Source organism: Scyliorhinus torazame, chromosome 11 (assembly GCF_047496885.1).
Source record: "Scyliorhinus torazame isolate Kashiwa2021f chromosome 11, sScyTor2.1, whole genome shotgun sequence".
Taxonomy (NCBI): Eukaryota; Metazoa; Chordata; class Chondrichthyes; order Carcharhiniformes; family Scyliorhinidae; genus Scyliorhinus; species Scyliorhinus torazame.
In genome coordinates, this window is record NC_092717.1 from 200,610,763 (window position 1) to 200,637,584 (window position 26,822).

At 46.2% G+C, this 26,822-nt stretch overlaps 1 protein-coding gene across 4 annotated transcripts in view; it reads right to left on the reverse strand.

Annotated features, from left to right (window-relative positions):
- zfat (zinc finger and AT hook domain containing) overlaps window positions 1-26,822 on the reverse strand; it is a 187,173-nt gene that overhangs the window by 55,347 nt on the left and 105,004 nt on the right. For all 4 annotated transcript variants that reach the window (XM_072468251.1, XM_072468252.1, XM_072468250.1 and 1 more), the window contains 3 exons: window positions 18,895-18,982; window positions 14,677-14,826; window positions 4,507-4,680 (listed from right to left, as the gene is read on the reverse strand). In XM_072468251.1, the coding sequence (XP_072324352.1) occupies window positions 4,507-4,680; window positions 14,677-14,826; window positions 18,895-18,982 (412 nt within the window). The remainder of the gene's footprint in view (window positions 1-4,506; window positions 4,681-14,676; window positions 14,827-18,894; window positions 18,983-26,822) is intronic.

Below are 26,822 nucleotides of genomic sequence, written 5' to 3' on the forward strand. Positions count from 1 at the left end.
CTCCACCAGCCGAGTCAGATTGAGTCTGTGTAAGGTTCCCCAGCTCCTGGCTATCTGAATCCCCAGGTATCGGAAGTTTCTTTCCACTCTCCTTAGCGGTAGGCCATCTATCTCTCTACTCTGGTCCCCAGGGTGTATTACGAAAAGCTCACTCTTTCCCATGTTAAGCCTATATCCCGAGAAATCTCCAAACTCTCTCAATATCTGCATAACCTCTGTCATCCCCCCCACTGGATCCGCCAAATACAGCAGTAGGTCATCTGCGTAGAGTGACACTCGGTGTTCCTCTCCCGCTCTAACCACCCCTCCCCATTTCCTGGAGTCTCTCAGCGCTATGGCCAGTGGTTCAATTGTCAGCGCGAACAGTAATGGGGACAGAGGGCACCCCTGTCTTGTTCCCCTATGTAGTCGAAAATACTCCGATCTTTGCCGATTTGTGACTACACTTGCCATTGGGGCCCCATAGAGGAGTTTAACCCAGCTGACAAACCCCTCCCCGAACCCAAACCTCCTCAGCACCTCCCCTAAATACTCCCACTCTACCCTATCAAATGCCTTCTCTGCATCCATTGCTGCCACTATCTCTGCCTCCCCCTCTGCTGGGGGCATCATTATCACCCCCAATAGCCGTCGCACGTTGACATTCAATTGTCTCCCCTTTACGAACCCTGTCTGATCTTCGTGCACCACCCCCGGGACACAATCCTCTATCCTCATTGTCAGCACTTTTGCCAACAACTTGGCGTCCACATTCAGGAGCGAGATAGGCCTATAAGACCCGTATTGCAGCGGGTCTTTATCTCGCTTCAGGATTAGTGATATCGGCGCCTCCGACATTGTCGGTGGTAGGGTCCCCCCTTCTCTGGCCTCGTTAAAGGTTCTTACCAGCAGCGGGGCCAACAAGTCCACGTATTTCCTGTAAAATTCCACCGGGAACCCGTCAGGTCCCGGGGCCTTCCCTGCCTGCGTGTTCCCCAGCCCTTTGGTCACCTCGTCCACCCCAATTGGCGCCCCCAGGCCTGCCACCTCCTGCTCCTCCACCCTCGTGAACCTTAGTTGGTCCAGAAACTGCTGCATCCCCTCTTTTCCCTCCGGGGGTTGGGACCTATATAACCTCTCATAAAAGGTCTTGAACACCTCATTTACCTTCCCTGCTCTCCGCACCGTGGTTTCCCATTTCATCCCTAACTCATTTCCCTCGCCGCTGTCCTCTTACAAAGCTGGTGGGCCAACAGGCGACTCGCCTTTTCCCCATATTCATATCTCATCCCCTGTGCCTTCCTCCACTGTGCCTCTGCCTTCCCTGTGATCAGCAGGTCAAACTCCGTCTGGAGTCTTTGCCTCTCCCTATATAGTCCTTCGTCCGGGGCCTCCGCATATTTTTTATCCACACTCAAAATCTCCCCCAGTAATCTTTCCCTCTCTTTGGCCTCTGTTTTCCCCCTGTGAGCCCTGATGGAGATCAACTCTCCCCTGACCACCGCCTTCAGCGCTTCCCATACTACCCCCACTCGGACCTCCCCATCATCATTGGCCTCCAGGTACCTTTCGATACATCCCCGCACCCTTCCGCAGACTCCCTCATCCGCCAATAATCCCACATCCAGTCGCCAGAGTGGACGCTGTTCCCTCTCCTCTCCCAGTTCCAGATCCACCCAATGTGGGGCATGGTCCGAAACAGCTATGGCCGAGTACTCCGTTCCCTCCACCCTCGAAATCAGTGACCTTCCCAAAGCGAAGAAATCTATCCGGGAGTATACCTTATGGACATGGGAGAAAAAGGAGAACTCTTTGGCCAGCGACCTAGCAAATCTCCACAGATCCACTTCCCCCATCTGGTCCATAAACCCCCTAAGCACCTTGGCCGCTGCCGGCCTTCTTCCGGTCCTGGATCTAGATCTATCTAACCCTGGGTCTAGCAGGGTGTTGAAGTCCCCCCCCCCATTACCAGGTTTCCTACCTCCAGGTCCGGGATGCGTCCCCGCATTCGCTTCATAAATCCCGCATCATCCCAGTTCGGGGCATATACGTTGACCAGCACGACCTCCATTCCCTGCAGTCTGCCACTCACCATCACATATCTGCCCCCGCTGTCCGCTACAATGTTCCTAGCCTCGAACGACACCCGTTTCCCCACCAATATGGCCACCCCTCTATTATTTGCGTCCAGCCCTGAGTGGAACACCTGTCCCACCCATCCTTTCCTTAACCTAACCTGGTCCGCCACCTTCAGATGCGTCTCTTGAAGCATGGCCATGTCTGCCTTCAGTCCTTTTAAGTGCGCGAACACTCGGGCCCTCTTAATCGGCCCATTTAGGCCTCTCACGTTCCACGTGATCAGCCGGACTGGGGGGCTGCCCGCCCCCCCTCCACTGTCGACTAGCCATCACCCTCTCTGCGCCAGTCCCACGTCCCGGTTCCGCGCACCCACCCGTCCCCCAGGCGGCGCATTCCTGCCTCGACCACCTTTTCTCTTACCAGCTCCCTTTCAATCTCAGCAGCAGCAACCCAGTTGTCATTTCCCCTCCAACATCAGTCCCTCAGTTCTGGTCCAGTTTCTCTTTTTGAATGAAGGTCCATGCTTCTTCCGACGTTTCAAAATAGTAATGTCTATCCTGGTGCGTGACGCATAATCGCGCCGGCTGCAACATCCCGAACTTCACTTTCTTCTTATGCAGCACCTCCTTGGCTCGATTGAAACTCGCCCTCCTTCTCGCCACCTCCGCACTCCAATCCTGATACACTCGTATCACCGCATTCTCCCATCTGCTACTTCGTACCTTCTTGGCCCATCTCAGAACAACTTCTCTGTCATTGAAGCGGTGGAATCGCACGACCATCGCCCTAGGTGGTTCTCCGCCCTTTGGTCTCCTCGCAGGGACCCGGTGGGGCCCTTCCACTTCCAAGGGGCCCGAGGGGGCCTCAGCTCCCATTAGCGAGCGTAGCATCGTGCTCGCATAAGCCCCGCCGTCAGCTCCTTCCACACCCTCGGGGAGACCCAGGATCCGGAAGTTCTTTCTCCTTGATCTATTTTCCAGGACTTCAATTCTTTCGATGCACTTCTTATGGAGCGCCTCGTGCGTCTGCATTTTGACCGCGAGGCCCAGGATCGCGTCCTCGTTGTCAGTTACCTTCTGCTCCACCACACGGAGCTCCATCTCCTGGGCCTTTTGTGTCTCTTTAAGCCCCTCGATTGCCTGTAGCATCGGGGCCAGCACCTCCTTTTTTAGCAGCTCCACACACCGTCTTAAAAATTCATCCTGGTCCGGTCTCCATGTCGTCTGGGCTCCCTCCGATGCCATCTTGTTCCTTTCTTTCCTCTGCCGCTGCCCTCGAGGATCCTCCGAGATCTGGCCGCCGCCGCCGATCTTTTTCTTTCCCACTGGGGGGGGGACGACGACTCCCTGTTGCTTCACCCCACACCGGGTTTCGTCGCAAAGAAAGTTCCCGTTGGGGCTCTTAAAAGAGCCCGAAGGTCCGTCTAAGCTGGAGCCGCCAAAACGTGCGGCTTAGCTGGTCATCGCCGCAACCGGAAGTCCATCAACCTTTTTTCTAGTTAAGTCTTAAATATATTCAATGCTGGGATGTCCACAATCTCGGGTGTAGACAATTCCAGATTCACAACCCTTTGAGTGAAGCTGTTTCTCCTCATCTCAGTCCTGAGCACTCAACCCCTTATCCTGAGACTGTGTACCAGAATTCTAGATTCCATAGCCAGGGGAAGCAACCTGTGTCTACCCAGTCAACAGAGATGCTGAAGAACACTTTTCAGTTTCAAGGACACATGTATGAGGCTCAAGTAGTTGGGTTAGAATCTAGTACGTACTGAACCCATTATTCACTCATGAAAAGTGTAGAGCACCAATCCAGCACGTTCAGTGGCCTGTGTCTAACCTGCCCCAGTGATGTTTATCCAGTCACCTTGGGTAGATGCCTAAAACACACAGTAAACCATTTATATGTACATTAAGGACCTAACGCCTATTGAAGGCCCTCAGTGAGAAATTAGTTGCCAGTAAGTGGGGCAGGCAAAAGGATTCTTTAGTCGACCCCATGGGTGCCAACTTCAGGTGAGTTTAAAAACAAAAAGCTCTCCTTTCTGGTACTGGGGACCAGTTTTGATGGCCCAACATTGCTTGGAGGAGCTGCCTGTGGAGAGACAACTATCACTGGCATCAAGTATATCAATGAAGCCCAATCTCCTTCTATCATATGGCATCTCCATAAGACCATAAGACATAGGAGCAGAATTAGGCCATTCAGCCCATAGAGTCTGCTCCGCCATTCAATCATGGCTGATATTTTTCTCATCCCCATTCTCCTGCCTTCTCCCCATAACCCCTGATCCCCTTATTAATCAAGATCATTATAGGCCACAAATCCAAATCAAGAGATTTTTGGTTGGTGAGCAATGTTACATTTGAGCACTCAAGGCAACTTGGAAGGTTTGTTGCTGAATTGGAGACAGACAGACAGTAAAGGGCTCTGCTGTATGACATTACTTACCATCAGCAGTGTGCAACAGCTTGTGACTCTTGAGGCTGCCTTTTGATTTGAACTTCTTGCCACACAAGTCACAGAGGTGTGTCTTTTCGGTGCTGTGACGATTCATGTGGGCTCTCAGGTTGCTCTTGCTGCGTGTGGCATACTCACAAACTGAACACTTGAATGGCTTTACTCCTGGAAACGTGAGAAATTGTGAGCAGCATTTAATATGTATACCACAGAAAAACAAATCTCTAGCTCAAATGTTCTGTAGTTATTCATGTCTTGACATGTATTCATATTACTACAGGAAGTCTTCACTTAAAGTTGTGGTTGTGACCCTGAAAATTGTGGCTCCAAGTGGTTTCCATACGAATCAATGTTGAAGCAGAGTTAGGTTCCTTCAGACATCATTCGGAAAAACCAATGTATAAGTTGAAATACTGCCCTATATGTTTGAAGCACCGTGCACTTCTAACTGAAATAACATGTGAAATAAAATACATCGCTAAATGTTTAAAAAAATGCAACTAAAGTCACTACAAAAAATTACAGGATTCAGCTTCAGTACATGACTTTTAGATTGACCAAGCTCCATCTAGTGTCAGACGTTGGTCGGTGCCGGTAGTAGCTGAACTCCAATGATTAGCTGCACTGACCAACTTCTGCGACCAGACAGAGCACATAACTTCTTGCGAGTTCAGAAGCAAAGCCAGCAGCAGGAACAAGAAATCAGGAGCTACTGAGGAACAGACCCGACAACCAAATCAAGATCAGGGCCGGGTTTCTCCAAGCCCTGCGCCGGGCCGGAGAATCGCCGCGAACGGGCCACGCCGCCCCGACGTGATTCTCCGCAGTGCGGAGAATCGGCGCCATGGCGCTGGCGTGGTGCCGGTCGCAGGCCGCATGGGCCAAGCGGCCATAAGAAAAGAGCCGAGTCCCGCCGCCGCCGTTCTGACCTGCGCTGGGCCGGCGGGACCTCAGCGTGTAAGGGTTGGGTGGCGGGCGGCCTGTGGGAGGGGGGGGGGGGTCCGATCCCGTGGTGGTGGGGGGGGGGGGGGGGCACCGATGTTGCCTGGCCCATAATCGGGACCCACCGATCAGCGGGCCGGCCTCTGTGGCTGGGGGTCTCCTTTCCTACGCGCTGGCCCCTGTAGCCCTGCACCATGTTGCGTCGGGGCCGGCGCATTGAAGGAGGCCACTGCGCATGCGTGCATTGGCGCCACTGCACATGTCCTCGTTGGCGCGGTGCAACTGCTCATGCGCGGATCACGCGGCGCACAGTTCGCGCCGGGATCTGCAGCTGGAGTGGCGCAAACCGCTCCAGTGCCGTGCTGGCTCCCTGTAGGGGCCAGAATTAATCATGGGAATGGCCCGTTCACACCGTCGTAAAACGCATTTATTGGAGAATCCTGCCCCAGAGGTCAGGAGTCGGCAAGGCCAGGAGATGGAGGAAGTGGAACTCAGGCAAGAGCGGAAGCACTGCAGGAAAAGCCATGTGAGCAGGAAGGGCACAGAAGAGGAATTCGATGGAAAACAACAGTAAAGTGAAACTGGCACAGTCAAATAGATATACTGTCACTACTTTGTTAATAATGATAAAGTGTCACCATGTTATTAAGTGAGTTGATGCGAAGCGGGGACTCATAATGAAAGATGTTTTCTGCAGTAAAATCACTATTTGCCTCTAGTTTCAATAGATAAAAGAACTCTCTGAGGGTGTGTTCTTATTTCTTCTTTTTCATTCTTTCATGGAATCACTCCATCCCTCGCAATAAGTATTTATTGTAACCCCAAACACCGCTTAACAGCTGATGAGGTGGTGGTGCCTCCCTTTTCAGTTTTTTGAATCGCTACTATCCTTGAGGTATCACTGTTTGGAAGGACGTTTCCAATTTTTAAAATAAATTTAGAGTACCCAATTATTGTTTTTCCAATTAATGGGCAATTTAGCGTGGCCAATCAACCTGATCTGCATATCTTTGGGCTGTGGGGGTGAAACCCACGCAGACATGGGGAGAATGTGCAAACTCCACAGGGACAGTGGCCCAAGGCCTGGATTCGAACCCAGGTCCTCAGCGCCGCAGTCCCAGTGCTAACCACTGTGCCACATGCCACCCCATACGTTTCCGGATCTTGACCCAGTAGTAGCCAAGTCAAAATGATGGGTAACTTGAATTTGAATTTGATTTATTGACACGTGTACAGTTACAGTGAAAAGTATTGGAGGGGAACATACAGGTGGTTGAGTTCCCATGTATCTGCTGCCCTTGTCCTTCTTGGTGGCAAAGGTCATTGGTTTGGAAGGTGCTGCCAAAGGAGCCTCTTTTAGATGGTAAACACTGCTGCCACAGTGCGCCAGTGGTGAAGTGAGCGACTGTTTAATGTGGTGGACTGGGGATGCCAATTAAGCAGGTTTCTTTGCCTTGGACGACATCCGGCCTATGGCTCTATGACTCATCTTGTCCTGTGCCACAGATGAGACAGAGATGGTAGAAGGTTGATTTGCAGTCTGAAAGGAGTGGCCTCAACATTGACTCTGAATACTCCATGAAGTATCATACAACAGTTACAGCATAGAAGTAGGCTATTCAGCCCCTGCCAGTCTTTGCGAGAGCAACTCAGCCAGTCTCACTTCCACATTTCCCCAAGCTTTATAAAGCTTCTTTTCAGACAATTAAAGTCTCATGGCATCAGGTTAAACATTGGCCAGGAAATCTCCTGCTGATTACAATCTACCACTGTCCCTAAACCAGTGTATCAGTACTCTTCCATGTTGAAAGAGGCATTGAAGGCAGCAATGGGACAAAATGTAATCTGGGTGGAGACTTCAATGTCCAACACGAAGAATGGTTTGGTAGTACAATTACTGACCAAGCTAGTTAAGTCCTAAACACTTCTAGACCATGCGCCATCAACAGCCGAATTGTTCTCCACCACAATTAGTAACCTTCTGTCCTGCCATTTTCCCTCGCTCTGCCATTTCCATAAAGGCAAGTGACCAATCCTAGTTCAATTAGTATCAGCAACCAAATTCAGCCAGAAATGCCAATTAAATGATCCATTTCAGCCTCCTACTGAGAATCAAAGCATCACAGATGTCAGTCTTCAGTCAATTCAACTCACTCCATGCGATGTTATGTAATCACTGAGCACATTTCACTCGGCAAAGGCTTGGACTGTAACATCACGTCTGTAGTGCTGAAGATTTGTGCTCCAGAGTTACAGGTGACTTCAGATCCGCAGAAATGTGGTTGATGCATAACTGTCTCTGAATTAGCATAGCAAGCCACTCAGTTGTATTAAACCCTACAAAACAAGCCACTGTGACTGTAACTACACCAGATGAACTGAAGTGGTTCCATCTCAAGGGTAATTAGAATTGAGCAATGAATGCTGGTCTTGCCACCGACACTCAAAACATGAGAACAAGTAAAGAAAACACACTATCCAGATGTGGACTTGGCCATTCTTTCAATGGCAGCACAGTGGTTAGTACAATTGCTTCACAGTTTCAGGGTCCCAGGTTCGATTCCCAGCTTGGGTCACTGTCTGTGAGGAGTCTGCACGTTCTCCCCATGTCTGCGTGAGTTTCCTCCAGGAGCTCTGGTTTCCTCCCACAACCCAAAGATGTGCAGTTAGGTGGATTGGCCTTGATAAATTGCCCTTAGTCTCCAAAAAGGTTAGGTGGGATTACGGGGATACATAGAACATAGAACAGTACAGCACAGTACAGGCCCTTCAGCCCACGATGTTGTGCCGTCCATTTATCCTAATCTAAGATCAACCTAACCTACACCCCTTCAATTTACTGCTGTCCATGTGCCTGTCTAAGAGTCGCTTAAATGTCCCTAATGACTCTGACTCCACCACCTCTGCTAGCAGTGCATTCCACACACCCACCACTCTCTGTGTAAAGAACCTACCTGTGACATCTCCTCTATACCTTCCTCCAATCACCTTAAAATTATGTCCCCTCGTGACAGCCATTTCCACCCTGGGGAAAAGTCTCTGGCTATCCACTCTATCCGTGCCTCTCATCCCCTTGTACACCTCTATCAAGTCACCTCTCTGAGTTCTTCGCTCCAGTGAGAAAAGCCCTAGCTCCCTCAACCTTTCTTCATAAGACATGCCCTCCAGTCCAGGCAGCATCCTGGTAAATCTCCCCTGTACCCTCTCCAAAGCATCCACATCCTTCCTATAATGAGGCGACCAGAACTGGATACAATATTCCAAGTGTGGTCCAACTAGAGTTTTATAAAGCTGCAGCAAAACCTCGCGGCTCTTGAACTCAATCCCCCTGTTAACAACCCTATCAACCTGGGTGGCAACTTTGAGGGATCTATATACATGGACCCCAAGATCCCTCTGTTCCTCCACATTTCCAAGAATCCTGCCTTTAACTCTGTATTCAGCATTCAAATTCGACCTTCCAAAATGAATCACTTCACATTTATCAAGGTTGAACTCCATCTGCCACTTCTCAGCCCAGCTCTGTATCCTGTCAATATCCTGTTGTAACCTGCAACAACCCTCAACACTATCTACAACTCCACCAACCTTTGTGTCATTGGAAAACTTACTAACCCACCCTTCCACTTCCTCATCCAAGTCACTTATAAAAACCACAAAGAGCAGAGGTCCAAGAACAGATCCTTGGGGAACACCACTGGTCACCGACCTCCAGGCGGAATACTTTCCATCAACTACCACTCGCTGTCTTCTTTCGGCCAGCCAGTTCTGTATCCAGACAGCCAAAGTTCCCTGTATCCCATGCCCCCCAAATTTCTGAATGAGCCTACCATGGGGAACCTTATCAAATGCTTTACTGAAATACATATACACCACATCCACTGCCCGGCCTTCATCAATGTGTCTCGTCACAACCTCAAAGAATTCAATGAGTCTTGTGAGGCAGGACCTGCCCCTCACAAAGCCATGCTCACTATCTTTAATCAAACTATGTTTTTCTAAATAATCATAAATCCTGGGCTGGATTCTCCAACCCTCCCGCCGGGTCAGAGAATCGCCAAGGGGCGGCGTGAATCCCGCCCCCGCCATCTTCCGAATTCTCCGACGCCGGGGATTTGGCGGGGGCGGGAATCGCACTGCCACAGTTAGCGGCCGCTGGCAGCGACCCCCCTGGCAATTCTCCAGCCCGCGATGGTCCGAGCAGCCGCCCGTTTTCGGCCAGTCCCACCAGCGTATGTTACACCAGGTATTTGCCGGCGGGACCTGGCTGCGCGAGCAGCCTCCGGGGTCCTCGGGGGGGGGGGGGGGGGGGGGGGGTTGATCTGGCCCCAGGAGATGTCCCCATGGTGGCCTGGCCCGTGATCGGGGCCCACCGATCCATGGGCGGGCCTGTGCCGTGGGGGCATGCTATTGATTTGCGTCAGCCGCTGTGGTCCTCCGCGATGGCCTACGCGGAGATGAACCCCCCTGCACATACGCTGGGATGACATCAGCACATGCTGGTGCTCTTGCGCACGCGCCAACCCGCGATGGCCGGCGGAGGCCCTTCAGCGGCAGTTGACGTGGCGCCAAGCCCCTCCCCTGCCGGCCGGCGCAGCGCAAACCACTCCGGGGCCGGCCTAGCCTCTGAAGGTGCGGAGGATTCTGCACCTTTGGGGCGGCCCGACGCCGGAGTGGTTCACGCCATTCCTCGGCGTTGGGACCCCCATCCCGCCGGGTAGGGGAAAATCTCGCCCCCTATCTCTCAGAATCGTTTCCAATATTTTGGGGATTTCCCGATTCCCTTTCATAAATCGGGGAATAACGGACGGAATTCTCACCCCCCACGCCGGGTGGGAGAATTGCCGTGGCGCCGCGCGAGTCCTGCCACGCCGCCCCGGCACCCGATTCTCCCCCCCCCCCCCCGCCCGCAAGCCAGCGCGGCGAGAATCACGGCTGGCCGCTCTGAGAATCGCCACTTGCCCATTACAAACAGCGGCCTGCCCAACACGACAGGTTCCCACCGGCGCCGTCCACACCTGGTCGCTGCCGGTGGGAACAGCGCGGGAACGCTGGGGGGGGGCGGCGGGTTCCTCCACCGGGAGGGGGACTCAAAAGGGGTCTGGCCCGCGATCGGTGCCCACCGATCGGCGGGCTGGCCTCTCTGAAGGAGGACCTCCTTTTCTCCGCCGCCACGCAAGATCCATCCGACATCTTCTTGCGGGGTGGCGTGGGGAGGACGGCAACCGCGCATGCACGGGTTGGCACCGGCCAACCTGCGCATGCGCGGATGACGTCATTTACGTGGCGCGGCTGCGTCATTTACGCGCCACCCCTTTAACGTGGCGCCAAGGCCCAGCGCGTGGAAATGACGCGGCTCCGCTCCTTGCCCCCCGGGGGCGGGAGAATAGGGGGCTGAGAGAGGCCTCCGACGCAGGAGTGAAACACTCCGCTTTTCACTCCGGCGTCGGGACTTAGTCTCCCGATGGGAGAATTGCGCCCCCTGTAGATTCGATCTGAGACATTCCTGGCTCTGGAACCCAGGAGGCAACATACCTTCCAGGAGTCTCGCTTGCGACCACAGAATCTCCTATCTATTCCCCTAACCATTGAGTCTCCTATCACTGTTGCTTTTCTCTTCTCCCCCCTTCCCTTCTGAGCCACAGAGCCAGACTCAGCGCCAGAGAACTGGCCGATCGGGCCTTTCCCCAGTAGGTCATCCCCCCCAACAGCATCCAAAATGGTATACTTGTTTTGAAGGGGAACAGCCACAAGGGATCCCTGCACTGACTGCCCGTTCATTTTCTTTCCCCTGACTGTAACCCAGCTAGTCTTGTCCTGTACCTTGGGTGTGGCTACCTCTCTGTAATTCTTCTTGATTACCCCCTCTGCCTCCCGGATGATCCGAAGTTCATCCAGCTCCAGGTCCCTAACACGGTCTCTGAGGAGCTGGAGTTGGGTGCACTTCCCACAGGTATAGTCAGCCGGGACACCGGTGGTATCCCTCACCAACCACATCCTACAGGAGGAGCATGCAACTGCCCTAGCCTCCATCCCCTTACCTTACAGAATATAGCTGCGCTGTGGACCAACTGGAACTCCGCCCTCCGATTCTGCTTCTAGTCAGCTGCACTCTCTGTAAACTCCCGGCTCCCTTCACGCTCTTTGAGGAAATGAAATGAAAGGAACACCTTACCTCCTCCTCACCTAGCTCCCTCAGTCACCAAACTCTCACGATAGCACTCAAATGCACCCAAATTCAGCACAGTGCGAAAAAAAAATAGGATATGTGGAGACATGGGCTTAAGTGGGGTTCCCTTTCCAAGGGCTGGTGCAAACTTGATGGGCCGAATGGCCTTTTTCTGCACTGTAAATTCTATGATTCTAAGATTTCCTGCCTAATGCTGTGTTGGAACACTATCATCAAAAGCCCTATGTTGGCTCAATGTCAAGACCCATTATGAATGAGCAGGATATTAGAAATTAGTAGCTAAAAAATAACGTTGACCGTATCCTAAGGTATGCAGCAAAAAAAAAATCTAGAAGAGTAAAATTGACCACCATGACAGACAAGTAGCTTGGAGAGTGAACTAATGTCATTTTGCCGCTCGGTAATACAGAACCTGGAAAATAAAGAAATGCAATTGAAGCTTTTCATCTTGCATTCGTGAATGCAGGTGAAAGAATTTCATGAGAAAACAGTACTGATTGGTTGGCAAGTGGGCTCTGGTTAGCTGAGATGACCTCAAATTGTTCTGGATGTCTCAAAAACCTGTCGCAACACAAATGGTATTCTCCACTAACAGGATGCTGCCATCAGGCCAAAAAGATGTTCTGCCTACCACACAATCGAGCAATGTGTGGAATGTGAATTTTAAAGAACAAAGAAAAGTACAGCACAGGAACAGGCCCTTCAGCCCTCCAAACCTGCGATGACCATGCTGCCCATCTAACCTAAAACTTTCTACACTTCCGGAGTCTGTATTACTCTATTCCCATCCTATTCCTGTATTTGGCAAGATGCCCCTTAAACGTCACTATCGTCCCTGCTTCCACCGCCTCCTCCAGCAGCGAGTTCCAGGCACCCACTACCCTCTGCGTAAAAAACCTACCTTGCACATCCCCTCTAAACTTTGCCCCTCACACCTTGAACCTATGTCCCCTAGTAATTGACTCTTCCACCCTGGGAAAAAACTTCTGACTATCCTCTCTGTCAATGCCCCTCATAATTTTGTAGACTTCTATCAGGTCGCCCCTCAACCGCCGTCGTTCCAGTGAGAACAAACCAAATTTATCCAACCTTTCCTCATAGCTAATGCCCTCCATACCAGTCAACATCCTGGCAAACCTCTTCTGTACCCTCTCCAAAGCCTCCACATCCTTCTTGCAGTGTGTCGACTGGAATTGAACACTATAGTGAAAAATGAAATGAAAATCGCTTGTCAAAAGTAGTCTTCAAATGAAGTGACTGTGAAAAGCCCCTAGTCGCCACATTCTGGCACCTGTTCGTGGAGGCTGGTACGGGAATTGAACCCGTGCTGCTGGCCTTGTTCGGCTTCACAAGCCAGCTGTTTAGCCCACTGTGCTAAACCAGCCCCTAATAATAATAATAATAATAACCTTTTATTGTCACAAGTATGAAGTTACTGTGAATAGCCCCGAGTCACCACATTCCGGCGCCTGTTCGGGTAAGCTGGTACGGGAATTGAACCCGCGCTGCTGGTCTTGTTCTGCATCACAAACCAGCTGTCTAGCTCACTCAGCTAAACCAGCACTTAATGCTGGTGTGATGTTAGGTATAGAGGCTGTATGTCCCAACACAGTGACAGCAAGTCACTTCAGATGTTCGCAACAGGCAAAGTATTGACCATACTCAACCAGACTGTGCTTGCAGACCTCAAAACTTACTGTCCAATGTTAAATGTGATTCCGTGATTGGATGGCACCTACTGAACAATCCTGTGTGTGCTAAGAATTATACTAACAACCAATTTATGATTGTCAGTCATGCTCAGAATGCGACTTACGCTTTATGAATATATCCATATTTGGGGCCCTGTCCTCTGGAAACAAATCATAGAGGTTTACAGCATGAAAACAGGCCCTTCAGCACAACTTGAACATGTCGCCCAGTTTTTACCACTAAGCTGGTCCCAATTGCCTGCATTAGGCCCATATCCCTCTACATCCATCTTTCCCACATAACTGTCTAAATGCTTTTTAAAAAGATGAAATTGTATCCACCTCTACTACTGCCTCTGGCAGCTCGTTCCAGACACTTACCTCCCTCTGTGTGAAATAATTGCCCCTCTGGACCCTTTTGTATCTCTCCCCTCTCACCTTAAACCTAATCCCTCTAGTTTTAGACTTCCGACCTTTGGGAAAAGGTGTTGATTATCTACCTTATCTATGCCCCTCATTATTTTATAGACCTCTATAAGATCACCCTAAGCCTCCTACGCTCCAGGGAAAAAAGTCCCAGTCTATCCAGCCTCTTCTTCTGAGATATAAAAAATGATATATATAAGATTATGTAAATATATGCAGGAATTGCATATTTTTCAATTAAATAAAAACATGGGAGACAACAATTCCCTGGTGCCTTCCCCATGACAACACCTCAACCAATCAGAGTTTAAAAAAAAAAAATTTATACTACCCAATTAATTTTTTCCAATTAAGGGGCAATTTAGCATGGCCAATCCACCTGCCCTGCACATCTTTGGGTTGTGGGGGCGAAACCCACGCGAACACAGGGAGAATGTGCAAACTCCACATGGACAGTGACCCAGAGCCGGGATTGAACCTGCGACCTTGGCGCCGTGAGGCAGCAATGCTAACCACTGCACCACCGTGCTGCCCTGACCAATCAGAGTTGACTGCCTATTTTGAAATCCAACAAAAGCTTGGGGATAACTGTTCCCTAGTGCAATCTCCATGGCAAGTCCTCGGACAATCAGAGTTCACTTGCAAACCAATCAGCACTCCATTCTCATGCAGTACAAATTGCTCTTCCCTTTGAAATTTGGTATTCTTATGCCTGCTCTGATGAGTGCAAGATGAAAAGCTTCAATCGCATGTTTCTTTTTTCAGCAATATTTGTGTCATTTTTTGAGTTACTATATTTTAAATCATTATCAAATGCCCCTCTTGTTTTTCACTGTCTAGAACCCACTTGGTGAGATAGAGGTGACGTGTCAGAACTTAAGAAATACACTCAGTATGGTTGTGCATTCATACCTTCATGCGCCCAGATATGACGTTGCAGGTCGGTACCATTCTTCCGGAAATAGCAGTCACAATAAGGACATTTCACTACTCGTTTTCCAATCAACCCTTTTAGTTGTACTCGTTTCCCCAGAATCTCTGAGATAGTGCTCATAGGGACCTCTGCAAATAGATGTTAAGAAGAATTAAATGAGAGTGTCTTGGTGGCATGTTGGGCAACAGCAACATCCTACAAATTAAAATATTGTATGGCTAAGGGGAAAATGTGTGCAAAATGGGAAGTTAATTTATTGGAGAATTACTGAAAATTTCCTGCTCGAGTCAGGAAAAGTTTCAGATGGGGAAGTAGAAGAGTCTAAAATGGCAGAGGAATTTTTAAACTGTTGATTTTACAGGGGGCGGCATGTGGCGCAGTGGTTAACACTGGGACTGTGGCGCTGAGGACCCAGGTTCTAATCCCTGCCCTGGGTCACTGTCAGTGTGGAGTTTGCACATTCTTCCCATGTCTGCGTGGGTTTCACCCCCACAACCCAAAGGTGTGCAGGTTAGGTGGATTGGCCAAGCTAAATTGTCCCTTAATTGGAAAAAAAATAAAATTGGGTACTCTAAATTTATTTTTAAAAAGTCGATTTTACCAAAATAAATACTCCAAATCATTAGCAAATTAAATTTAAAATTAAAATGTACCAAACGGATTTGTTTTATTCAGTATAAATTCATCTTTAGATAAAGGCTATTAAAATTTAAATTAAAATATTATATAGACCACTGAAACTCTTGAAATGTTGCAGACCTTGTAACACTAGGGCCTAGAAATTTAAGTGCAGGATATGGGGATATCTGCAGATTATTATTATTATTATTCCAGTCAGAAATGTGCAATGCTGCCTACCCACCAGATTGGTGCTTTGGAGGCCATTTAGCATCTGAAAATGGGCAATGAAAAAATGAAATGAAAATCGCTCATTGTCACAAGTAGGCTTCAAATTAAGTTACTGTGAAAAGCCCCTAGTCGCCACATTCCGGCGCCTGTTTGGGGAGGCTGGTACGGGAATTGAACCGTGCTGCTGGCCTGCCTTGGTCTGCTTTAAATGCCAGCTATTTAGCCCAGTGTGCTAAATCAGCCCCAAATGCGTTGGTGAATTTCTAGCCTAGTGGTCTAATGACCCTTTTTACAAAACATAATTCTTCAAGGCCTCTGACAAGGTAACAATTAGACAGAAATAATTTATTGATCTGCGTCAGATCCAAAATATCTGTTTGAAAAGTGACATCCATAGCATAATAATGTTCTCCGTATACCCATTGAGGTGAAAAACCATCGACAGTCTGCTCTGTTCACCACTTTCTAACAACCATTGTCAGGTGGCAGAATTAAACACTGCTCTTACACTCCTATATAACATGATGGAAGTTGGTGGCTTTATTTCCTCTGCGCACTGAAGGAAATTTGCATGTGCCATTCTTTGTGAGCTGGTTCATGAATGTGCATGAAGTTCTTTTTATGTTAAAAACTGGTTTGCAATTGCACAACCTAAGTTTTAACGTGGAAACAATACTCAGCATGCCAAAAATAATGAGAAAATTAAAATTAATTAATTGTTATTGTGTCACTGATCCAAGCTACATAACAAAGTTACTGGAGGTTGTGGCACATCTGACACCCAATGCACCAACAAGTCACCATTACATTCAGTTCATCTAATACCCAAGCACCATTAAGGCATCATTACATCCAGTTCAGGCAGTAGCCAAAGAACTTTGACTAAACATTTAAAAAAGTGACAAAAATGTTTACTCCACACAGTGAAATTATATAAATTGCACATACCTCTTCCCCACACTCAACTTTGAGTCACTGTGCTCAAGCTTATTTAATTTATTGTCCCTGCTTTTAATAAAGAGGAAAAGCTTTCAACCACGTTAGGGCAAGATTTCCAATCAGACTTGAAAGATAGCCAAATTGCTCATCAACCACACTCGATAAATAAGTATCCTGCTGCTAGTTTCAAAAAGTCTCATGTATGTCAAAATCAGGAATTGCTAAAGTATTTCAATGACTCATTAGCCTCATGTTTGACTAACTGAGAGACATGTCAGTCTAGCATTCCAGAGTGACAAATTAGTTTAATTCTCAATCCCACACATCAATGCATTCTTTTTCACTTGGGAGCTTTATCTTGGACAAAAGTGAAAATTGAAATAATTTCCTCTCTTCCTTCCCCGGGTAAATGGTCACAAGATTTGGAAAGTTTATTCCTCCCTGTCAATTATTTGCAACTGATGAGTCAGAGAAGATAAGTTCATCTTTTAAAGGAAACTATTGGTCATTTTATTTGAAGTGTACCACCTCTATGCTGTATTTTGTGTCTGATCTGTGAAAAGTGAGGTTGAGTACTCATTTGCGTCCCTGCAGTTCCTTCATCCTTTGCGCCTTTCCCATAAAGGGAAGATGTTTAACAAACATGTACATTGTGAATTTAAAAAGAAAAGGCAGCAACAATATGCAGAAATCATTGAAATATCTTTGAGAAGGCCTCTGTTTTGCAAAAACAAGTGATAAGGAGAAAGGAGGCAAATTTCACAGGCTGAAAAATTAAACCACGTGGTCAAAGACTGCAGATAGAATTGTTAAAAGGGAGGACACATTAGAGATACAGAAGGCCTTGAGAGGATTTACATACAGATAAGGAGGCCTGCATGTGCCAACTATTTAGAAAAACAGGTTTGGGAAGTTGAATGCCACATGACAGCCAACCATAATGCCTAACAATGCTGGGTGAGGCAGGGGTCAGTGCTTAAAAATAAGGAGTCACTCATTTAAGACCGAGATGAGGAAAAATCTTTTCTCTCAGATAGTGAGTTTTGGAACTCTCCTCCTCAAATGGCAGTTGATTGAATGTTTTTAAGGCAGAGCTAGATTGATTCTTGATAAGCAAGGGATGAAAGGTTATCGGGGATAGGTGGGAAGTTACAATCAAACCTGCCATCAGATTATTCAATGGCAGAGCAGGCCCTAAGAGTTGACTGGCCTCCTTCTGCACCTAAATCATATGTCCTTATGTGATTGGACCAAATGGAGCTTCCATGAACTTTCACTCTCGCGCCAAATAGCAAAAAACCATGTAAAAATTGTAATAGATCAGGCACAAAGCTGCACCAACAGGAAAATAGTCAAGCGCACGAGAGCAGATAACCTTGTTGTCATGACATGGATTCCTTGGTTACATGTCATCTGCATTAATTGAAGCTGTCTTTTTGATTGTGTACTCAGTTGTAACAATATATGCAATGTTATCGCATTGAAAATAACTTTAAGGGCAACACGATGGTGCAGTGGTTAGCACTGGGGCTTTGGCGCTGCGGACCCGGGTTCGAATCCCGGCCCTGGGTCACTGTCCGTGTGGAGATGGCACATTATCCCCGTGTCTGTGTGGGTTTTACCCCCACAACTCAAAGATGTGCTGGTTAGGGGATTGGCCACGCTAAATTCGCTCTTAATTGGAAAAAATAATTTGGTACACTAAATTTTTTTTAAAAGTAACTTTAATTAATTAATTAACATACATGATAGTGTAATTTTCTTTGGCTGGCTACTGTTCAGGTAGAGTCAATGGAATATCTGCGTCCAAGCACTCTCTTGAAGGATATGCCCATGTAGATATTTAGCTTGAAGGTGCTGGGAATCCGCTGGGACCCCAAGTGGCTATTCTTCATGAGTGAACCTCATTATTTGAATTTATAGACAAATCTGATTTTTCCTCATAATGCCCACACATCCCAATTTCCAGCAGATGTTATCATACGGTAATCAGAAGTAGAAAAGTTGAATTCTTTTCCTTTCTTTATCCTGGGGATATTGAAGGTAAATCCAGCATCTTAACTGTTGCATCAGCTGAGTGAATTAGTTCACTCGTGATGAAGCAAAAATATTTCCTCGTTAAATAACAGATTTGAGTTTATAGGCTTTACCAATGAACTATGATAATTGTCCTGTGTAGAAACTGCCAGTTAATAATGAACAATGATTCTCTGAACATAGCAAGTGTCACTCAGTTTTCAATTTTGGACTTGTATGTATTTAAATCAAAATGTAAGATTCTCTTGAGTTATTAACCTGACCTTGAATGGACGTAGTAACAGAACAGTGTAACCACTTCAGTTCAGAGGCTAACTTTATTCATCACTTAAACAGCAAGGCTTATCGGTGGTGCAGACGTGGTGCCTTACCTGGATGATATGTGGTGATGTGAGACTTGATCAGGCGATCATCAGTAAAGGATTTTTCACAGACAGGGCAAGTATAAGTCTTCTTATCCTGAATAAAAGCATTGCGCAAGAAAGAATCAAAAGGTTCTCAGCACAATCATTTTGTTTTGCATGTACACATATATAACCATCTGTATAAAATATGTTGTCTACAGTAGCATTTTGTATCCTGCTGATCTGTTTCATCTTGGGTATGCTGCTCTTTTAAGGGCCGGTGCAGACTCGATGGGCTGAATGGCCACCTTCTGCACTGTGTTATGTGAGAGTACCTTTAAGAAATGGATGTTTGAGCAATGTACCTTTAAGAAAACAGTGATGTCAGAGAGTGGGTGGAGCTGAGCTCAGTTCAGCCATTTTGAAGTTTCAGTTTGAAAAAGAGCTTGGGTGTGTGTCTGTGTTTTGCAGTGAGCTGGATCTGCTGTGATATCTGCCATGAAAGACTATCTCTGGATCATTTGGGTGATTTAAACTCATAATAGTAAAGCCTTTGACCTGATGTGTTTCTGTTTGAAGGTGTTGAGTCTCATGGATGTTGAAGGGATAACGGAGGGATTATTTAGTGTTGTAATATTTTCGGGGTTATCTTTGAAGTGAGGGGTGTTAAGAGATCCAGTGTTTCTTGAGGAGGTTAGGTTGAGTTCATGGAATAAACATTGTTTTGTGTTTAAAAACCCCACGTGTCCATAATTGTAGTGTCACACCTGGAGAACACGCTGCGTGCTTCGGGGGCAGCAATCCGTTGAAGGGAGAGGTTGGTTGAACTCCATGATACATTTTGGGCTTCTGAAAACGCCTCGCCCATGGGGGCTCGAGGGGGATAAAAGTCTATCTATTAGATTGTCTTTTGTGAACTTGAAGACAGTGAAGGATTATTGCTTTTCCGGTGTGGTATTTTAGTTTAAGTGGGGAGAGTGTTGTGAACAATGGCTCTTTCGGAAGGCTCAGAAGTTTTTGGGGTTGGACGCGGCAACATGTGACACCTTACGGACAGAGATTAAAGACAGACTGTTAGGTTTGGCAAAAGCATTGCAGTTAACACTGCCTAGTAAAATACGAAAAGATGAGGTACTTAACGCGGTATCTGTGCATTTATGTTTGCCTGTGATACATTCTGACTCATTAGATATGGCAAAGCTCCAGTTGCAGATTAAGCAATTTGAACATGAAAAAGAATTAAAGCAACTTGAACATGAAAAAGAATTAAAGCGGCTTGAATATGCAATGATAGAAAAAGAAAGAGATAGAGATAGAGAGGAAAAGAAAAGGAGAGCGAAGAAAGAAACAAACAAAGAGATAGAGAGGAAAGGGAAAAAGAGAGAGTTTGAACTTCGGAAAATGGCTCTGAAACATGAAAATCAGTTAAAATTGGCAGACGCAAAGGGACACGTACAGTTGGAGGAGATGGATGAGGATAATGAGACAGAGCATCATAGTCAATGACTGGGGAATCTATTTAAATAAGGTTTGACGAGAAGGAGGTAGAAGCCTTTTTCATTTCATTTGAGAAGGTAGCTAAACAAATGCAGTGCCCACAGGACATGTAGGTATTACTGATTCAAACAAAGCTGGTAGGTGTAGCTAGTGAAGTGTTTGCATCACTACCTGAGGAGGTATCTGGAACGTATGAGGAGATGAAGAAATCCATCTTAAGTGCATATGAGCTAGTGCCTGAAGCTTACAGACAAAGGTTTAGAAATTTAAGGACAGATATGGTCAAACATAGATGGAGTTTGAAAGGCTCAAACAGAGTAATTTTGATAGGTGGATAAGGACTTTGAAAATAGACCAAACGTATGAAGCTCTCAGAGAAATTATACTTTTGGAGGAGTTTAAAAATTCAATTCCTGATGTAGTGAGAACTCATGTGGAAGAACAGAGGGTTAAAACTGCGAGATTAGCAGCAGAAATGGCAGATGATTATGAATTAGTTCATAAATCAAAGATTGGTTCCGACATCAGTTTCAGCCGGTGAGGGATAGAAACTGGGGACATGAGAAACACGCAAGTGGTAAAGGTAAAGGTGATCTGATGGGAGATAATAAAGATGTGTACCTCAGCTTAAAAACGAAATCCAGGAGGGTGGAAAAGAGATAAAAGTTTCAAATGTTTTCCTGTAATAAACTAGGCCATGTAAAGTCACAGTGTTGATGGTTGAAGAAAAACACTGGGAAGGCTGATGTGGTAAAACAGGATAAGACAGTGGGATTTGTTAGAGTGGTAAAGGAAAGCCCAAGGGAAGCGAAGGAGGTGCAAACGATTGGACAGCCTGTTCAAGAAGTAATTGTTAAGAAGGTGCCAGGTGTCTTTAAAGAATTTACTTGTGTGGGTAAAGTTTACTCATGTGTATCAGGAGGAGCAGGTAAAGAACTCACAATTTTAAGAGATACAGGGGCTAGTCAATCTTTAATGGTAAGAGATGAGGAATTATGTAGTTTGGGACGAATGTTGCCAGAAAAGGTGGTGATATGTGGAATTCAGGGTGAGAGGAGTAGCGTTCCATTATATAAGGTAAGGTTGGAAAGTCCAGTGAAGAGTGGTGAAGTGGTAGTAGGAGTAATAGATAAACTATCTTGTCCAGGAATACAGTTTATCTTGGGTAGTGATATAGCTGGATCGCAGGTGGGAGTGATGCCTACTGTGGTTGATAAGCCAGTGGAAAATCAGACAACTGAAGTGTTGAAGGACGAATGTCCTGCAATTTTTCGGATTGTGTAGGAGCAAGGTCGCAAAGTCACAGGTTAAGACAAGAGGAGAAATCAAAGAGTGAAGATGAAGTTGAAGTGCAATTATCAGAAACGATTTTTGATCAGCTGGTTGAAAAAGAACAAGAACAGGTGGAGGATGAGGCGGATATTTTTAGTTCAGGAAAATTGGCGGAAGTGTAGCAATATGAAAGATGTAGAAATAAAACGGATATATCAGAAAGCATATACGGAAGAGGAATCTGAGAGTATACCAGAGTGTTATTACCGTAAAAGTGATGTCTTGATGAGAAAATGGAGACCTGTACATATGCAGGCGGATGAAAAGTGGGCAGAAGTTCATCAAGTAGTATTGCCGATTGGGTATAGAAAGGAGGTGTTGCGAGTTGCACATAAGGTACCAGTGGGGGGTCATTTGGGAATAAGGAAAACTCAAGCTAAAATCCAGAAACATTTTTATTGGCCTGGACTACATAAAGATGTAGTTAAATTTTGTCAATCATGTCACACATGTCAAGTGACAGGGAAAGCTCAAGCAGTGATAAAACCAGCGCCCTTAATACAAATTCCAGCATTTGAGGAACTTTTTACGAGGGTCCTAATTGATTGTGTAGGACCGCTTCCTAAAACAAAAAGTGGGAATCAATATCTTTTGACTATAATGGATGTGTCTACTAGGTTTCCAGAGGCCATTCCAGTTCGTAATATTACAGCGAAAAGGATTGTGGAGGAGTTCCTTAAATTCTTTACTAGATATGAACTACCCACAGAAATTCAATCGGATCAAGGATCGAATTTTACTTCAAAGTTATTCAAAGAAGTTATGGATAGGAGGGGACATGAGAAGTCTTTGGCAGGTAGGATAAAGGATAACCCTAAAGCTTTCTGTAGATATGTCAGGAATAAAAGAATGACTAGCGTAAGAGTAGGGCCAGTCAAGGACAGTAGTGGGAAGTTGTGCTTGGAGTCCGAGGAGATAGGAGAGGTGCTAAATGAATATTTTTCATCAGTATTCATACAGGAACAAGACAATGCTGTCGAGGAGAATACTGAGATTCAGGCTACTAGACTAGAAGATGCTTGAGGTTCATAAGGAAGAGGTGTTAGCAATTCTGGAAAGTGTGAAAATAGATAAGTCCCCTGGGCCGGATGGGATTTATCCGAGGATTCTCTGGGAAGCTAGGGAGGAGATTGCTGAGCCTTTGGCTTTGATCTTTAAGTCATCTTTGTCTACAGGAATAGTGCCAGAAGACTGGAGGATAGCAAATGTTGTCCCCTTGTTCAGGAAGAGGAGTAGAGACAACCCCGGTAACTATAGACCAGTGAGCCTTACTTCTGTTGTGGGCAAAATCTTGGAATGGTTTATAAGAGATAGGATGTATAATCATCTGGAAAGGAATAATTTGATTAGAGATAGTCAACCCGGTTTTGTGAAGGGTAGGTCGTGCCTCACAAACCTTATTGAGTTCTTTGAAAAGGTGACCAAACAGGTGGATGAGGGTAAAGCAGTTGATGTGGTGTATATGGATTTCAGTAAAGCGTTTGATAAGGTTCCCCACGATATGCTACTGCAGAAAATACAGAGGCATGGGATTCAGGGTGATTTAGCAGTTTGGATCAGAAATTGGCTAGCTGGAAGAAAACAAAGGGTGGTGGTTGATGGGAAGTGTTCAGACTGGAGTCCAGTTACTAGTGGTGTACCACAAGGATCTGTTTTGGGGCCACTGCGGTTTGTCATTTTTATAAATGACCTGGAGGAGGGCGTAGAAGGATGGGTCAGTAAATTTGCAGATGACCCTAAAGTCGGTGGAGTTGTGGACAGTGCTGAAGGATGTTACAAGTTACAGAGGGACATAGATAAGCTGCAGCGCTGGGCTGAGAGGTGGCAAATGGAGTTGAATGCAGAAAAGTGTGAGGTGATTCATTTTGGAAGGACTAACAGGAAGACAGAGTACTGGGCTAATGATAAGATTCTTGGCAGTGTGGCTGAGCAGAGAGATCTCGGTGTCCATGTACATAGATCCCTGAAAGTTGCCACCCAGGTTGAGAGGGTTGTTAAGAAGGCATACGGTGTGTTAGCTTTTATTGGTAGAGGGATTGAGTTTCGGAGCCATGAGGTCATGTTGCAGCTGTACAAAACTCTGGTGCGGCCGCATTTGGAGTATTGCGTGCAATTCTGGTCGCCGCATTATAGGAAGGATGTGGAAGTTTTGGAAAGGTTGCAGAGGAGATTTACCAGAATGTTGCCTGGTATGGAGGGAAGATCTTATGAGGAAAGGCTGAGGGGCTTGAGGCTGTTTTCGTTAGAGAGAAGAAGATTAAGAGGTGACTTAATTGAGGCATACAAGATGATCAGAGGATTGGATAGGGTGGACAGTGAGAGCCTTTTTCCTCGGATGGTGATGTCCAGCATAAGGGGACATAGCTTTAAATTGAGGGGAGATAGATATAAGACAGATGTCAGAGGTAGGTTCTTTACTCAGAGAGTTGTAAGGGCGTGGAATGCCCTGCCTGCAACAGTAGTGGACTCGCCAACACTAAGGGTATTCAAATGGTCATTGGATAGACATATGGACGATAAGGGAATAGTGTAGATGGGCTTTAGAGTGGTTTCACAGGTCGGCGCAATATCGAGGGCCGAAGGGCCTGTACTGCGCTGTAATGTTCTATGTTCTATAGCTTGGGAATAAAACAATTTAAATCAACTGCATACCATCCAGAATCGCAGGGAGCGTTAGAAAGGTGGCATCAGACATTAAAGACAATGTTGAGGGCATATGGTCAAGATTATCCAGAGGATTGGGATAAAGGAATCCCATTCGTATTGTTTGCAATTAGGGATGCACCTAATGAGTCTACCAAATTTAGTCCTTTTGAACTAATTTTTGGTCACGAGGTAAGAGGACCACTTAAATTGATTAAGGAAAAATTGGTGGGTGAGAAATCGGAAATTACACTGTTGGATTACGTGTCAAATTTTATGGAACGATTAAATAGAGGTGAATTGGCTAGACAACATTTGAAAGTTGCACAAAATGTGATGAAATGGGGAGCGGACAAGAAAGCCAAAGTTCGTAGTTTTGCCAGTGGGGATAAAGTTTTAGTGTTGTTACCAGAGGTAGGTGAACCTTTAAAAGCTAGGTTTTGTGGACCATATCAGATTGAAAGGAAATTAAGTGAGGTGAATTATGTGGTAAAAACACCAGATAGAAGGAAGACTCACCGAGTGTGTCATGTGAATATGCTTAAAAGGTACTTTGAAAGGGAAGGAGAGAAAAAGGAGGTTTTAATGATTCTAACTAAGTGACGAACCAAATCCAGATGACTGTGAATTTGACATACCTCAAATTAAATTGGAAAATGAGGATGTTCTTAAAAATTGGGATGAATTGTTAAGTTACCTTCCAGAGGAAAAACAAACTGACCTGAAAGAGTTATTGATATCATATGGGCAAGTTTGGAGAGATAAATTGGGATGTACTCAAATGGCTATCCATGATGTAGATGTGGGAAATGCTATTCCTATCAATCAACATCCATATAGACTTAATCCTTTTAAATTGGTACAAGTTAACAGAGAGATTGAGAGTATGCTTAAAAATGGCATAATTGAAGTGGGTTGCAGCCAATGGAGCTCACCCATAGTGATGGTACCTAAACCAGACGGTATCCAACGGTTGTGTGTGGACTATCGAAAGGTGAATGCAGTTACAAGAACGGACACTTATCCTATCCCACGTTTGATGGATTGCATTGCGAAAGTGGGACAATCTGCTTTTATTTCCAACTTCCAGACATGGAAAGAATATTTAAAACATCGTGTGGAGTTCTTTGATCGACTTCAGGCGGCGGGTTTGGTGATGAACCTAGCCGAAAGTGAATTTGGAGAAGCCCGAATCACTTTCCTTGAGGAGTTTCCGATACCCTCAAGACGAAGGGAGACAATGCGATCTCTTAACATGAATGAATTTGATTGAACCTTTGTGCAAATATTTTGTGGCGTGATTACTCCACTGATGGGCTTGCTAATGAAACGTCAAAATTTTCAATGGATGGCGGACTTTCAACAGGCATTTGACTGCCTGAAAGCTGTGATCACCAATGTTCCTGTATTGGAGAATTGCAAGGGGCTCTGTGGTCAGATTGAACTAAAGTATCTGAATCTAAAGAGAAATGCCGAGGCGTAGAGGAATGGATGGATCGTGCAGAGACTTTCTTGTTCAAAGAGACTGTCAATCGAGAAGGATTTCGGTTGGTGGAAAAAGAATGGGAAAAAGGGACTTTATTATTATGCCTGTTTGCGTCTGTTGTTTTTTTTTGTGACATGAAAAAGTATTTTTCCTGTGTGCATTTCTTAGTGGATGGTGCAAAAGTGAAAAATGAAACCATCTTGAAGTTGATGGTTTATTTTTTTTTCTTGGGGGGAGGTGTCATGTGAGAGTACCTTTAAGAAATGGTTGTTTAAGCAATGTACCTTTAAGAAAACAGTGATGTCAGAGAGTGGGTGGAGCTGAGCTCAGTTCAGCCATTTTGAAGTTTCAGTTTGAAAAAGAGTTTGGATGTGTGTCAGTGTTTTGCAGTGAGCTAGATCTGCTGTGATCTCTGCCATGAAATACTATCTCTGGATCATTTGGGTGATTTAAACTCATAATAGTAAAGCCTTTGAACTGGGTGTTAAGAGATCCAGTGTTTATTTAGGAGGTTAGGTTGAGTTCATGGAATAAACAGTGTTTTGTGTTTAAAAACCCACGTGTCCATAATTGTAGTGTCACACCTGGGGAACAAGCAGTGTGCTTCGGGGGCAGCAATCCATTGAAGGGAGAGGTTGGTTGAACTCCATGATACATTTTGGGGTTCTGAAAATGCCTCGCCCATAACATCTGTCCATTCTATGCATCTATGTCAACTGCCCGACTCGGATATCTCTCATACCACTTGAATGAAGCAAGCCATAACTTGGAACTATATCGCCATTCCTGCTTCAACACTGGGTCACAATTCTGTAACTTCTTCCTTAACAGCACCGTTGCAAAAAAAGAACTGCAGCCGTTCAAGGAGAAGGTCAACCACCAATTTCTCAAGGGTGGCTAGGTACTGACAAGTAGTCAGCCTTGCCATCAATGCCCACAGCCTGAGAAGAAATAGTAAAAGTATAAACCTAAGGAGTCATGTGAACGCCGCGCACAC